The sequence below is a fragment of the Pseudophryne corroboree genome, chromosome 2 (assembly GCF_028390025.1).
Source record: "Pseudophryne corroboree isolate aPseCor3 chromosome 2, aPseCor3.hap2, whole genome shotgun sequence".
Lineage (NCBI taxonomy): Eukaryota > Metazoa > Chordata > Amphibia > Anura > Myobatrachidae > Pseudophryne > Pseudophryne corroboree.
This window is the reverse complement of record NC_086445.1, coordinates 977337443-977353964: the sequence shown is the minus strand read 5'-3', so window position 1 is coordinate 977353964 and position 16522 is coordinate 977337443. Positions and strand designations below refer to the sequence as shown.

The 16522-nt window shown below is 42.7% G+C and overlaps 1 protein-coding gene across 4 annotated transcripts in view; it reads left to right on the top strand.

The window, feature by feature from the left end:
- The window catches only part of APP (amyloid beta precursor protein), a 405252-nt gene that overhangs the window by 106152 nt on the left and 282578 nt on the right, over positions 1–16522 (top strand). For all 4 annotated transcript variants that reach the window (XM_063956380.1, XM_063956379.1, XM_063956382.1 and 1 more), the window contains exon 2: positions 16107–16274. In XM_063956380.1, coding sequence (XP_063812450.1) covers positions 16107–16274 — 168 coding nt within the window. The remainder of the gene's footprint in view (positions 1–16106; positions 16275–16522) is intronic.

Sequence of the window (16522 nt, the reverse complement as noted above, 5' to 3'; positions counted from 1 at the left end):
TTTTTTCCAGTTTTCCTACTCTAAAAACTAGGTGCGTCTTATGGTCCGGTGCGTCTAATGGTCCGAAAAATACGGTAATTAAAAAAACCAGTGTGTTTAAAAAAAAAAAAAAAAAACAGCCAACCCTGCTAAAAACCGAAGAAACTTATGTAGACCTTTTCAAGTGCCGACCATTTTTATGTCGACGTTTTGCTTTTGTTTACATTTTTCTCATGTCAACCTTGTGCAAGTCTACCTTTTTGCTGTCAACCTGATGAACCACACCCTAGAAATACTGCTATTGATTTCAGGATGAAGCTTTTTTAATTATGAGAAGCTAGATGTATGATGGTGTGCCATACAGCCGCACAATCCGGTTTCTACTACTGTACGTCGTATATCTTACTATGGAGGAGATGTAGAGGGAGGGGCTCTGGACTGCACACAATAGCTGCTTGTAATGAGAGGTGCTACCTTGCTGAAATTTGTAGTACTACACACAAAAATAGGATGCAGGTGCACTATGTAAACATTTACTACTCAAAATTGAAATATGTATTACAATGAAGTATCATATAAGAGGTTGTTAGCATAAATTTGGCCAAAGTTATGGGCCTTCCTGCCATCTTCCAGGTCACCTCATCATGCAAGTTCCTAACATTCTAGGGGTTCACGTCTAGGGCACAGGGCACCCCCAAACCAGCCCAGCCAAATTCCCATCCCTATTCCCAATTTTGGTTCATGTATATAGTAAAGTATGTATTGTTAAAAACTCATGTCGACCTTTTCATGTGTTGACCATTGACATGTTGACCCTTTGACCATGTCAACCTATTGCCTGTCGACCATTAGTGGTCAATGTAATGTCTGTTGATCTTAGTCATGTTTACCTAGCATCCGGATTTCGCTCAGTGTCGGAAGTGTTACAAGAGTGGAAAATGTGTGAAAAAATACATGGATAAAAAACGTAAAAAGAAAGTGATATAAAATGTTAATCTAAGTGATTAGTGGCTCAGTCACAGTAGATCATGGGCCCCAAGCCCCAACGTTCACCCCTAAACTGACACTATATAAATATAAAGTGGACTTACTTTTTATTATGTCTTATTCAGTGTACAGTCAAATGCTAGTTCCTGCTTAAGAACAATTAGAGGCAGGTAGAGGAGGGGCGCCAGTCCAGACTAAAGGAATCGCAACCTTCAAGTGTACATATATACACGTAAGGTTTCTACTGTCTTACTATTGATGTATCAAGCCTTGGATAGAGACAAAGTGGAGCAGTTGTCCATAGTAACCCGTAAAGGTCATTTCAAAAACTGCGCTAGATAAGAGAGTTGGTAGCTGGCACTTGTAGTTCTACTCCCATCTGTTGAGTCAGAGCATCTTTTGATACCAGTTAGGTAGACATACGAAGCAGCTTGGACAAGGTGAAGACATAATTACTATTATTACAATATTAAATGAATACCTACTGTTATACTGACTTGCAGTGTAATAACAGCTCCTCTGCTGCAGGTGCAGCCTAAAGTTCTAGTCTTCCTGAATATTCTCGTGGTAGTGTTACTGCATTTATACACCGCTCCCAGGAGACTTCCAAGCTGGACTGTCCCCTACAGTACCTACCTTTCTTAGGAAAACCACTCACCCTAGAGAAATAATGTTGGTTAATGGTGATGGCTGAGAACATTCTACGGATTCAGGTATTTCTGTACAGTTTATAGGGGTCATCTACTGTATATGTAGACACTGCGTTAGCCAACTCTCTCCCCAACACACACTTTATTATTGACCTCCGCAGTGCTAGAGTGTAGAGTGCAAGCACGTGATCCAGTCAGGATCCCAGCTGCCAAAAGACTGACGCGGGAATCCCGACACTGATCAGAATGCCGGCGCCGGAATCACGATTAGGATCACAATACCGGTGCCGGCATCCTGCCTGCCGTATTACTAAGCCTTGGATGGAGATAAAGGGGTCAATTTACTAAGCCTTGGATGGATATACTATGGGTGGAGATAAATGACCAGCCAACCAGCTCCTAACTGCCAGTGACCGTTAGGAGCCGATTGGCTGGTACTTTATTTCCATCCTCTTTATCTCCATCCAAGGCTTAGTAAATAGACCCCAAAGTGGACGGAGTTAAAGTACCAACCAATCAGCTCCGAACTGCTATATTACAGGCTGGGTTTGAAAAATGACAGGAGCCGATTGGCTGGTACTTTATCTCCGTCCACTTTATCTCCATCCAAGGCATAGTAGATAGACCTCTGACTCCCTTCATGCTGGCAATGCGTTGACCACCCGCAGCACACAGTACGGAGCAAGCAGCTGCACCAGGCACTATAGGTTGCTTGAATGCAATGCCACATCCCAGGTAAGTAAATCTCTGTTTTCATATTTCACTTAGGATATTATGCTTTTAAAGAGAACGCCCTGGGCTTTCTTGCTTTGTAGGATTTGGTCATTCTCAACCACAAAAATCAAAAAGAAAGGAGTTCACTACCACCTGATGTGTTGGAGGCGGTGCTGAGCAGTAATGCATGCGGGCACAGTGGTGGTGAATACTGGGAGCTGCGCCCAGTGTGGTTGGGAGGTGGTGCTAGATGTGTGTGCGGATGGGCACGTGGTATTTGCGTTGAGGACGTATGGGAGGTGACGCTGGGCAGTAATACATGCATCACATGTGGGTTCTGTGTTTCCGTCTTTCTGTGTCTATCGCTGTCTACACCTACTGTATCTTTCTATGGTGCACACTAGATGGATCAAGTGGTTCTTACTGCCGTAATATTCTATGTTTCTGTGTAACGAGCGCTAGCTGTTATTGTAAGTTGCTGTTTTGGGGTCTGGAAGGGGCTTTCGCTTTAAAATATTATTATACATCATCAAGAAAAAAAGCAAAACCTTATTTTGTTCTCTTTAGATTGTAAAATGTAATCAGGTCTAAATTGTCCGGCCTAATTTTGCATTAATGGAAGCTTTTATGAGAAACTATGAGAAATTAATCTCCTTAAAAGCCCTTATTACGATTGCTACAGTAGCGTTGGGTAGAGGCGCATTGCTGATTGCCAAGATCTTTCCCCAGAATGTATTACACCGATTTAGAGTAAGCTGGGTTCCTTCAAGGCAGCACAATGTGTTAGTTTTGTTTTTTCCCCCTAGGGAACTCATAATGCACATATAGTCCAACTTTCCAAACGCGTAACCAGAGCTGTCCAAACACATGGAGATTGGCCTTCACACCAAGGGCTCCATCTAACACCGGTACTTGTTGCGGCGTATTTCATTTCTTAACGCAACGCCCCTGCTGAATGTGCTGCTGGAATTTAGCAAAACTTGTCTGTCTAGCGAGGTCCTGGGATGTCCGGCTCCTCGGTGGTGTCCTCTGCGGCGTAGCCGGCAGCCTAACACTGCTGGCGATGGACTGCTGACTAATGCGTATGTACAATGGCTGTCTGCTCATGCTCATTGGGCTTCCAGCCAGCAGGGAATAAAGCCTGGAATGTTGGCAATATGGACCGTCCTGTTTTTGCCATCTCTAGCTTACTGCTATTTTCTAAATACTAGATGGATTTGTAACGAGTGCCAAAGGGCTATGACTTGTTCTTAACAACTTGCCTGGCGTGGTTGCATCAGATGCGACCATTCACAAACGCCCACTGGGTGGCTGCTGTAAGATAATCTTCCAGCAGCTTGCCTGTCTCAGAGGCCCCTCTGCACCTATGTCTCTTTTTCCTGTGTGTGTTGAATGCTGCTTGTCACTGTGATTGGGCAGCCTGGCTGCACCCACCCTTCACCCAGTGGCTGCATAGCTGTGCCAATGGGTGCCCATTATTTGCACTCAAACCCTCCTGGGGTGCAGAGCAGAAATCTGCCCACAGTCTGGCTTTTTGGGCTCAAAACTTTGCATGGGTTTAGCCTGATATGTGCGATGAGTAATGGCCGCCCATCGTCAAAACAAATTAATTTTCCCCCAAAATGACCGTTCAATACCACATGCCATTGTAAATCTATTCTAGAGATAATTTTTGAAAGAGCTAAAGTACCAACCAATCAGCTTTTGTTATTTATCTAGCAAAGCCTGTAAAATGACAGAAGCTGATTGGTTGGTACTTTATCTTTCGCCACTTTCGAAGGTGTGATAAATCTACCTAATACTTTAATGATTTTGCAGTACCTGTTTCAGAGTAATAATCTAAGTGCACACATTTTCTTGGTATATATTTGATATGAAATTACATATGTCGTTTGTATTTCTGTTTATATTTTGATCTCCTGCAATCCATTAATTAGTATGTCAGTGCAATATGTGCTGGTAGAATATGGTTCCTCATTCCCCTGTATATATTTGTATTATTTATAGCAAGTGGTGGGGAAGCACTGATACATGAACACTCACTTTGCAGTCCCTGGCTATTAGAATGCAGCAGGAGGTTTTGGCTGGACTTCCACGTACTTTTCTGAAGGGAAGCGATTAATCTCTGAGATGTGAATGATACATTGAAGTACTTTCACAGATATACTAGATCCCCGTCTCCGCGGTGATCAGAATTTCAAATAGCCCTTGGAAGTCGATACCCTCTCTGGTCAGCGATCCGAGACAGAACAAAATGTCATATTCTCTGTGTCTTTCATTACACGTTAGAGTAAGTTATTTCATTATTCTGTCCTGGGGGAACCAGTTTGTCTTCGAGAACATTTTAATAGCTTACTAAGCAAAAGGAGCACCCTGTATTGGGGTGTTTTAACTTCCCTATTTTTTTTATTTTTTTTATCTTAAATGCAATTTGCACACACAATAAGGCTGTTCCAATTTTGCCCACTGGGACAAATAATCGTGCTATGGTGTTCTGTAAACTTCTATGCACAGTGTACAGTATCTTGTGCACTAGTGGGCACCAAAGTTCCACATCAGTCCTTGCTCCTGGCCAGGACTTTAGATATTTATTTAAAAAAACTGTTGGACATATTCCCTCTCACTTCCACCTGAAGGGTCCTGATATATCCCGTCTCCTTATGGATCCAATTCAGTCACCTGGTGAGATGTCTTTTTAGATTATTTTCCTCAGTGTGGATGGTATGCCGCCGGCTTCTGCAAATATCCAATGCAGGGGTTCTTGCGCGTTTCTCCGCCTCCACGGGGGTTCAGAGGCTTCCTCGGAGGTTTGATTTTTGCATGCTGGGACTTGTAGCTCCACACTGCTGAAGGATTGAACCTAGGATGCTTAGTTGTTGTTTTGTGAGTCCATGAAGGTTCTCAAACACAGAGGATTTCCAAATGGCACGGAGATCTGCCTTTTGCAGCCATATTTTCAGTTTTTTAGCATTGTTCATTAAAATCTCCCAACCCCAGACCTCCCCACATTTCAGATAACAGGTAGTGTATAGTAAATGCATCACTGTTGTGACAGGGCCACACCGCTGGGTGTGCCTAGATCTTATGAAGCACTAGATTGCACCTTGCCAACCTCGCCTCCCCTCAGTGTTGCTCATACCAGCTGCAATTGAGAGAGATCACACAGCTCTCCGACCAGGGAACAGACATGCCCACATGCAAGATGGCAGCAAATCTGAGTGTCCCACCTAAATTGTTAGTTACTGTTGGGAGTTATACATCTGTATCTGACAGATTGTACACAGCTATGTAGAATATGAAACCTAGAATTTGACGGCAGTAAAGACCCACTTGGCCCATCTAGTCCGGTATTCTTTTATATAGAAAGCATATACTGTATGAATATTGGAGTTCCTGTGACACATTTGGGTAATGGTCAATACAGAAAAAAGTCTAAGCATCCTGCTCCCCAGAGACTGCAGCTTAGTCCACACGCCTCCAATGGCAGGAGCTGATTGGCTGGTACTAAATCTTTTTCTAAGGCTTAGTACATAGACCCAACGGTCCTCAAGGAGCAGTTGGTGATACACAGTGCACCGGCCGGATGACCTGGGAAACCTGGACTGTCAGTGCTCTTTGAGGACAGTGTTAGAGAAATGTAATGTAATCCTTAACCTCACGCGGCCTCTTCACTTCTGGTGATGGAACAGTTATGGTGGTTGTAACAACGGTTTTGTACAAATGTTGTTTTTGGACTCTAGATCTTCCCACATGCCAGTTCTATATTCATATATACACTGTTAATCAGTTAGCAGGGTGATTTCTAGGAGGATTAGAATGGCATTGGACATGGCAATAGTTCAATATCTCTTTAGAAATTACCCTAAACTTATATAACAAGATTTTAGAGGTATTAATTTTTCTGAAGATTTACGCAGTGCTTTTTTCTTATGCTTATGATCGATGGTGCTAGTGCTCACCCAACGTTACAGACTGGTCCAAGATTTATAGTAGCGCCCGCACTCTGGAGATGTGTTCAGATGCCGGTACTGCATACCCCTGAGTACTATGAGGAAAACAGCACCTGGCGCACCCACCGGTCATCTGATAAATTATGCAGCCACCTTCATTAATGGCGATGTGTTTGTTTCTTCCCCCCACCTGCCCTTCTTTTTTCTGTATTGCTTTCTCGTGTATTCCATGTATGTCTGGCCATGAAGGTGTAAATACCCTCCAGATACTGTATGAAGAGGTTAAGATTTAAATTTCATGAGGCTATCAGACACTTGTTCTGTAGCTCCTCTCTCTGGCTCTCTCACCCTGGAAATAAGTTAGTCATCAGATAGACACCGCAGCAGAAGCTTTTTACAAGACACAGTTCAGTGAAGATTTGAATGCTTTCTATGGCACTATTTAAATTTACTCAGGAGAAGGATAATATAATCTCCTTTCAGCTGAGGTAGCATTCAGTATTGCATCCTTAATTACCTTTAAGAATAATGCTTTACCTTAGCCTGATGGTAATGAGAACCTGTTGGCTGTGTAATAGATTTCGGATGAGTATAATATATACCTGGTGAGGCACTGCCGTAAGAGGAGCCTTTGAACAATCATTTAACACCCGAGTCTTTGGGGATCCCCACATTAGGGATGACCATCGATGGTTAGCCACTGATGATGGCAATCCGATGGTTATCTGCCTTTGTCACCCAGTATACCTTCAATGTTTTTATTGAATTTTTCCCATCCACAGCGCCCATCAATGTTCCGCATAACTCCTCTCCCTTTCCAGTTTGGCTCTTCATCCATGTATTCTGCCTTCCAGCCGCTGCTGGCACTTTGGCTCTGCCCCCGAAGAGGCTTGCATAGCCCCACCCCTTTCCCATGTGTACAGCCACCCAGCCTTTGCTGTCGCTTTGATGGAGATGGTCATCTAATGGTTTCCTGTAAAACACGATGGTACCGTCAATGGTAACATCAGCAGTTGACCGTTTTTGATGGGCATCCCTACAATTCTCAGAAGAGTAGGTCACTCTGCCGCATTCTTCTCACTTCCTAGTGTTTATTAAGGTGTGTACAGGTGCACTCGATCCCTGGCTGATCGGGTTAAATTGTCCTGATCAGCCAGGCGCTATGTGCCAAGCTGTGACCTGTTTGAGGCGGTGGTAGCAGGGAGGTAAGCTGCTCCTCTATGGGTGTCGCATATATAGCAGATGGGATGCAAACGCCCGATCCCATTGCAGGAGTACTACAAGCCGTTTATCGGCTAACGCTTCTGCATTGGCACAGCGTATGCATATATGCAATGGATGTCCATCTTTGCAGAATCATGTAATCTTGCTTATCACCCGCAATGATGATGAGGGAGCGGAGCCTAATGGCGACAGGCAACCTGCAACCTCTGTCACGCTACTGCGTACTTTAATAAATAAACACTGTGAGGGGATTCAGTTGTCTTTTGGGCACCTGTAAGTAATGGTCGCCTAACAGAGCTATTCAGTTGTTTTCAAATCAGGCTTGAGTGACGCGGCGGACATTATTTCTGCTCAAACCCTCCTGAGGTGGCGAGCTGAAATGTGCAGAAAGTCATGCTTTTTTGGCACCCAAACTGCAGTTTCGTCAGCGTGGCGATTAGTTTAGATGGGCTTAGCGTCTTTACGTGTTTATACCCGATGGATTTATGCTCGTGCCCATCGGCCAAAAAAATTGAATGGCTCAATTGGGCGCCCAGTATTATGGGCGTGCAAATTTTTTTTTTACCATGGCTTCTTCACAAGGTTCTGGATGATAGATCTATACTGTCTAGATAGACCATCAATAAGTACGCTCCATGGTCAACAGGTACAAAAGGTTGACTGGTTCAAAAGGTGGACATGAAAGTGGTCGACACACAAATGGTCGACATGTGTTTTTTGGTGTTCTCACATGTATTTTGGTGTTTTCACATGTTTTCCCAACATTTGCTTGATTTATTATCTACATGGACTAGGTATGGGAATAGTAACCCGTGAGGAGTGTAGCGAACCACCTTGCCAGAAAGGTGGTGAGCGTCTACGTTTCTACTGATGGTTGTCACAGAACGTGAAATATACAATATACGGCCAACCCCCCCACCGCCAAACTTGAGTTGACCGTGTGTCGACCTATTGGGGTATATCTCTTATACCAAATCCTTCTCCAGCACTTGTATTTGCCCTGATGCTGACCCTGTGCCATTCTAACATCCTTGCAACAGTTTTATGTGCTTGAGTGTGAACAGGTGGTCTTTACATTAGAGTGCCTAATGTAAACATTTTTAGGTCTAAGATGTTTGTGTTTAACTAAGCTTCATCATGAATGCCTCAATTGGCCTCAACGTTGTTAAAGAGGTGGTAAATATTTAGGTTTTATTAAAAGTTTTTTATTTTGTAAGGTCAAATCTACAGGCCTACATTATTATTGCATTTTAGAAAGCCACATACTCTGATCTGTAGTCAGTCTTCCATGTGCTTTATCTGCACAGTACATCCCCTTCATCGGCTCGCGCTTGTTTCTCAGCCTGAAAAAGTGACTGAACAGATGAGTACTTCTCAAGAGCCCTCCACCGCCAACTTACAAACTTAAATCTGTTTGAACAGATAATTACTGAAATACTGTATCCATACTCTTAGAAAGTTGATATTAAAATTGGAGCTGCAATAGCATAAAAAAATTGGATATTTCAGAAAAGTAAGTTTAAATCTAAAATTGCTAAAAAAAAATGTATGGGTATTTTTTCTGGTTGTCTTTTAGTTTTCTACTTTTAGTTTTTAGGTGAATTATTCTGCTAGCGTGATTTCCCCCCCCTATACATGGCTCTACAAATAATCTTTCTGATGTAGATATGATGCATTGAGTCATTACGTATTTATTGTCTGCGGCAGGAAGGCACAGTTCTGCAAGATTTAGCTGGTCTGTGATGTATTGGGAATGTCTGCTGCAGTGCCACTCTTCCTATTTATGATGTCCCTTTTGTTGCAGTTGCCAGTGTTGTGTGTTATCCGCTGGTGAGGTGTTGAGCACAGCAATTTATAGGTGCTAGGGTTGACTTAAATCAGTCGGATGGCTGTTGAAGGGACTGCAGAAAAGCTTCCTGAGGATATTTTATTGGGCAAGTTATGGTTTTGCTAAGGTACTAGGTAATGAATATGCCACTGATCATGCACCCTAGCACAGACGGAATAACGTGGCATTGTGATGTCCTGAAACTACCCCATAATGAGGTGTAATATTTGTGGCAGTGGAGAGCCCTTAGCTTCTCTAATGTGTGAGTAGGACTGAGAAGATATTTCTGGTCTTCCTATCTCGGCTATAATTCTGCCCTATTATCAGAACATACACCAAGTGCTATGTAGTATACTAAGATCCAGTTGGGAGTGAGGGCTGTCCATTCAGTTCACATCCTATGGGAAGATGGGCAAGACCCTCTAAAGTCCAATTAGTAGCCAAAGTGACATGGACAGCCAAGTTTTGCCAGTCTAGAGAGACATCAAATCAGTCCCTGACAGATGACCTGGATGAGGAGATGTTCTGGTCCAAGCACTAAAATCACTAAATTGGCCACAGAAATCTCTGTATTATTCGTAAGTGTCAAATATTGATGATGAAGTCCCATCTCTCCCAGCTCTACATATATTTAGATTATTCCGTTTTTATCAGAGTCTCTGTATGCCAGGATTCCTGGTCATGATTAATGAACCTGTGCAAGATTCCAGATCTATTTATGTTTAGAGATAAGATATGGTTTATGATTCATTATATTATGCCTAGGGTATGTATTTTGGTCTGTGAAAGATCTTAGAAACAGTGATCTGTTGCCAACTCTAAAGGCCCGTACACACTGGTCGATATATCAGCCGTTCTCCTGAACGGCCGATATATCGCGGGACCGTCGGCCAGTGTGTACGGCCGATACGTCTGTGAACTCCGTCGTTCACAGACGTATCGCGTCGGCTGCGCAGCACAGCCGACGGCCAATATATCTACTGATATATTGGCGCGTCGCTGTGTGTGTACGGGGCGGTCGGCCGACCGCCCGTACACATGCTGCGGCGGCCGGCAGTGATTGACAGCTGAACTGGGCGGGCGTGTGTACACGCCCGCCCAGTTCATGACGTCAGTCCCCGACGGATCGAGCAGTGTGTATGCTGAACACACTGCTCGATCCGTCCATAGATATATCTGCAGATCAATTGATCTGCAGATATATCTGTTAGTGTGTACCCACCTTTAGCTGCGTGGTAACTGCAATCCCAGCACACCAAAGTCAAAACCTTTACCTCCTCGATAAGTCAGTGGCCCCTTAGAGGTATTCACCATTTATTAGGGAACTGGCTTTTTTTTATGTTGTTGTAATGAAAAGTGGCAAGCACATTCGAAATGTGTTCTTTCAATCCAACTCCAAAACCAGCACATCTGTAGCCGGGTTGCACAGTTTGTAAGGCGGTAGAGCCGCCCAACCTGAGCATTTGATCATTTTGGTGCACGGATGACCCTTGCTTATATGATGATATGCCAATCAGCTTTGTGTTTTTGCCAGATCAAATCAAATGAAGTGTAGATATTGGGTTAATGCCAGAGACATTATTATCACAACAGTGGCAAGCTTAATTTATTTACTTTTAGCAGAAATGTTTAATGAGTTGGCGTGAAGATTAATACACCTGGTTTTTTACTGCTTTGGAAGAAACCTCCATTTACATGCATCTTATTTGGTTTCTGTGGATTAAAATTACTAATTGAGCAGCTCCCTCTCAATCTGGTTGGGCTTTGCTGCTAGATAACTGATATGGCGCCTTTTGGACAAGATTGGTTCAGTGAGTGGTTTTTGGTCTGGGCCTCCTCCTAAGTACCGGCAGCCACAGAGAGCTTTCAGCTCTCTCACTGAATACGGAGTGGGAGAGTAAAATGTCTGCACGGTATCTATATAGAGAGACGCTCTTGATCGTGCAAAAGTGAATATCCTTTCAGTCACCATAAAAACACAATTTGACAGCAGATAAGGACGAGTTGTCCCACCTAGCCTGCCCATATATGAGTGTTGAGGTTTTTTGGGGGGAGTCTTGCACTGTACATACTACATTCAGCTGCAAAGCCATGCTCAAGGTCAGAGTGGTTCTTGTTGCGTTAGGAGTGGCTTCACTAAGACAACTAGGGTTTGTGACAAATTGTGCGGGGAGTGGGCCGGGGGGAGGGGGGGGGGGGGAATAGTGGTGCTACAGATATGCTTCATTATTGGATTGGATTCACTTAATCTAGTCACACCAGTTAAGATTTGCCATGCCGAGACTTTAACCTTTAATTATCTCATATTTGCTAAATCCCAATCTGTTCATAGGCACTGTATAGTAAAAAGTGGTATGCTTTGTTATATATGGGTGCTTGGTAAATTTAGCAGAAAGGTGCATCTATGATACAAATCATTGTGGCTTATAGCGAGCATTCTTCTGCCTGATATTTCTCCTTAATGTCTGATATTAAGGTCATCTCTCTGGCAAATTTCTGAAGCAGCGTTTGAAATCTTTCCTCTTAGAAGTCTTCCTCATGCCATGGTACTTTTGTGTTTAATGAGGCCAGCCATCTTACGTCTTGGGCATGATTAATGACCCAGTGTTTATATAGCTATGTCCTTGGCGAATACACAGTATGCCCAGCGGATAGCTGCGTAACATGAGGAGGCTGAGCCGTCAGAGAAATGGTTAAATGGAAAATGGAGATGTTTTCAGAAGTTCTCCTGAATTCATTTTTTACAATTGCGTCAAAACAACAGATGACAAGTGGACTAAATCATAAAGTCGTGGAATTTATGTAGATTAAACGTCAACATAAAGAAGATTGATCGTCATTCCAGCAAGCTGGAGACTGATATGAGATGGGAACAGATGGCTGTAAAACAAAGTGTGGTTCCCAACATAGTACTAAATAATGAATACACACTGCTGGTAAATAAATAGTAAGTCCACGGTGTTGGATGTGTGAGCGGCCTATTTGCCCCTCCTGACATTGGCAAGTGGTTGGCACTAGAATAGGTCAGTGATGTAGATTACTAATGAAATGGTCTTTAGTCTGAATACAATTTGTTCCTTCTTTACAGCTCAGTGAGATGAATTCTCTTTAATGGTGTTTATGTCACCCGGATAATTCAAATAATGATTTTATCAATAAACTACTGCAGTGATGGTTGTTAATGGGTGCTTTCAGCTTAATGATGAGGTTTAACAGCGTATCACTAATTTATAACCTTTTATTTATTTTTTTGGTGCCCATATTAAAGTGTAGCAATTATTTCCAAGTGGCTACAATTATCCCTTAAGGCTTGCAACGGAGCGTTATAGCTTATCTGCTCTTTTACAGATATTTAAAAACTCTGTAATACCATACATAGAGTTGAATTCAATTAGCAGTGAAATTGCTGTAATTTACCGCAATTTACATTTTCGCGCAACAGGTTTTTCTCTGGTATGCATGCTCCCGCAATTCACCTATTTAATTGAAAATTCACAAAAACTGGATTACTGTGAAAATTGTTGCTGACAGTGAGAAATGGTTAAATCTGCCTAAAAAAGCTAAACTAACATCGGATAACAGTATGAAAGTATATTATTGCTTATAATAAAAGTATTTCTTGTACTAAAATTGGGTCAAATGGCGGTTTATATGCATTTTTTTTTTAAAGTAAAGAAATTATATTTTGCTGGAAAAAATATCTTTCTAAGTGCTGAAATTAAATTTGGGGTACATAAAATTGAGTATAAGTATATATTTGGGTCATTTTAGGGTAACAGAACGATTACTCCCACCTGTATGTCTAAAAACACTTGTCCCACTCACAAAGCACCTACTTGTCCCATACCTTGGACCCCAACTTCCTTAATTTTGTGCTTTTTCACCCCAAACATGACATGTTATTATTAGCCAATTAAAAATAATTAAAAACTTGTAAGTGCCTAATTCGTCATTCATTGGGTTGTCCCAAGGGTTCAGAACCAAATCCTGACATTTTTAACTTAAAATTGATTTTTTACCTAAGTTTATCACCTGCTCACAGTTGGTGAATAGAAATTTGTGGTAAAATTACAGTGTATCCATTTTCGCGGACAATTGAATTGGCCTTTTCATTAATTTACAGTGATTTGTGGTAAATTCGCCTTTTTTTACTGCAATAATGCGCAAATTGAATTCGGCCCTTAGTATTACGTGGTTTGTTCTCTGTTTAAGTTATTCATTCTTCAACTTCCCAATCCTTTATTAAATTTTATTTTACCTATTTGCCCCCTCATTTACCCTCTGAATCCACCTTTATCTGCGTTAGGAAAAGTAGCAATGGCTTTCACTGTATCCAAGGTTGAATACCATAGGTGGCACATTTTCTTAAATGATTGGTGGTAACCCCGGTTATGTTTGTGTAGAGCAGTGGTTCTCAAACTCGGTCCTCATGACCCCAGACAGTTCACGTTTTCCAGGTCACTTGGCAGGGGCACTGTGTATCACCAACTGTCACATGCTAGAAATCTACAGGTGACCCGGAAAACATGAACCGTGTGGGGTCCTGAGGACCAAGTTTGAGAACCTGTGGTGTAGAGGATGGGCAGCATAATTATTGAGGGTTCTCATGCACCAAGTGATGGCACTTATTTTGAATACAATTACCGTATATACTAGAGTATAAGTCGACCCGAATATAAGCCGAGGCACCTAATTTTACCACAAAAACCTGGGAAAACTTATTGACTCGAGTATAAGCCTAGGGTGGGAAATGCAGCTCTAGCCGTACACAGCCCTCATTGCCAGATATGTCCCCACAGTGCCAGATATGCCCAACAGTGCCTGATGTGCCAGATATGCCCTCATGCTGCCAGATATGCCCCACAGTGCTAGATGTGCCAGATATGCCCTCATGCTGCCAGATATGCCCCACAGTGCCAAATATGCCCTCATACTGCCAGATATGCCCCACAGTTCCAGATATGCCCTCATACTGCCAGATATGCCCCCACAGTGCCAGATATGCCCTCATACTGCCAGATATGCCCCACAGTGCCTGATGTGCCAGATATGCCCTCATGCTGCCAGATATTCCCCACAGTGCCAGATATGCCCTCATACTGCCAGATATGCCCCACAGTGCCGGATGTGCCAGATATGCCCCCACAGTGCCAGATATGCCCCCACAGTGCCAGATATGCCCCCACAGTGCCAGATATGCCCCCACAGTGCCAGATGTGCCCTCATGCTGCCAAATATGCCCCACAGTGCCAGATGTGCCAGATATGCCCTCATGCTGCGAGATAAGTCCCCTCAGTGCCACATATGTCGTGTCGTCCCCCCCCCCCCCCCCCCCCAGTGCCAAATATGCTCCCGCGCTGTCTTCTGAAGGAGGGACACGGATTGCACAGCGCACGCCTCTCCTGTGTCCCTCCTTTATCTCCGGCGGCCGCGGCGGGTCTATTAAAGGAAGTGCCGGTTCGTGAGCCAATCAGAGCTCACGAACGGGTACTTCCTTTAATAGACCCGCCGCCGGAGATGCAGGAGAGGCGCGCGCTGTGCACTCCGTGTCCCTCCTTCACACTGCTCTCCCTGTCACACTGCTCTCCATGCACTGACTCGAGTATAAGCCGAGGGGGCTTTTTCAGCACAAAAAAAAGTGCTGAAAAAGTCGGCTTATACTCGAGTATATACGGTATGTAGAAGTTATGACCCAGCCTAATTTGAAACCAGCTACGGTGGAAAGTTCCATGAAAGTTCCATCTTGCTGAAGCCCATGGAATAATGGTCTAAGGGGTAAATTATTATTATCCTTTATTTATTTGGCGCCACAAGGGTTCTGCAGAGCCTAACAAAGTACATAAATAAATGAGCAAAACAAGAAAACAGCTACTTACATTACAAGACAATGCGGAACAAGTAGATGGTGTATAAATACTATTTAGTCATGCACTGTTCATCTATTTATGGACGTGTGACTGGACATATCCCTGTTTTCTACAGAACTGAAAAGGGGGTAGGCCATATGGATTATCAAAATGGGAACATTTGTTGGAGATGGATCATGTGATGAGTGTCTGATCTTACCAGAGAGTTGTATACTGTGTATGTGCATGTGTATTCTATGGTTCAGAAAATATACTTGAACTTGAAATTATTCATTGTGGTGGGTAGTGTTGTAGGTTGCTTGGCAACAAATTGGTATTGGTATAATGATATGAGTGGTTAGCCATTAACAAGGTTTTCCTACCTTGATAAAGATTGGCTGTACTATTCCTCAGTCTAGTTCATTTTTATTATTTTTATTGTTTTTAAATGCTATCTTTAGTGTCACCGGATATTGTGTATGGCATCACCAAGCTATGCATTTTTTTTTTTTTCATGCAGCTCATTAATGCTTATGCAATGTATCCTAATAGATGTCAGATTGTACGGATCTGATTATTCAAAAAGACCAGATGTTTGTGAATGGATTATTTTGTTTGCATGAAAAAATATCTGGTACAAAAATGGATTTGTCATCAGTGGATTTTTTTACTTTTATGGTTATTAATCATCTGGCCACAGGAAGTGGTTAGAAATGTAACGTCCAGTTTTCTTTCCGTTTTCTTTTTTCAATAAAACAATTTTTATTGAAGCGTCATGTGTCGAGTTCACACATATTATAACAATCTGTAATGCAGTTATTGGAAATCAGACCTTACAGCATGTGATAACAGACATTATTATCCAGAGTGAGATTACATAGCAGTATTTCTTTCCATTTTCTAATTTATGGATTTTTTGCCATCCTAGGTCCCCGCAGACGGGAATGCCGGTCTGCTGGCCGAGCCACAGATTGCGATGTTCTGCGGCAAGCTCAACATGCACATGAATGTTCAGAATGGGAAGTGGGAGACTGACTCCTCCGGAACGAAGACCTGCATTGGGACCAAAGAGGGGATCCTGCAGTACTGTCAGGAGGTATGTGTCCACTTTCTATGCACTCAGACTGTACCATTAAATTCCCAGGGGGGTTGTGAATGACCCCCCTTTTACTCAAAACAACCAATCACGTTATTGCTGTTATTTCTAGTAGTGTTTACAAAATGTAAACGATTATATCTGATTGGTTGATATGTTGTTGTTTTTCTGTCCCTTTATTTGCATAACCATTCTACCTGAGCGGAAAGTTATTTAGAATTGGAGCCATTTTCACTTTGATAATGTCC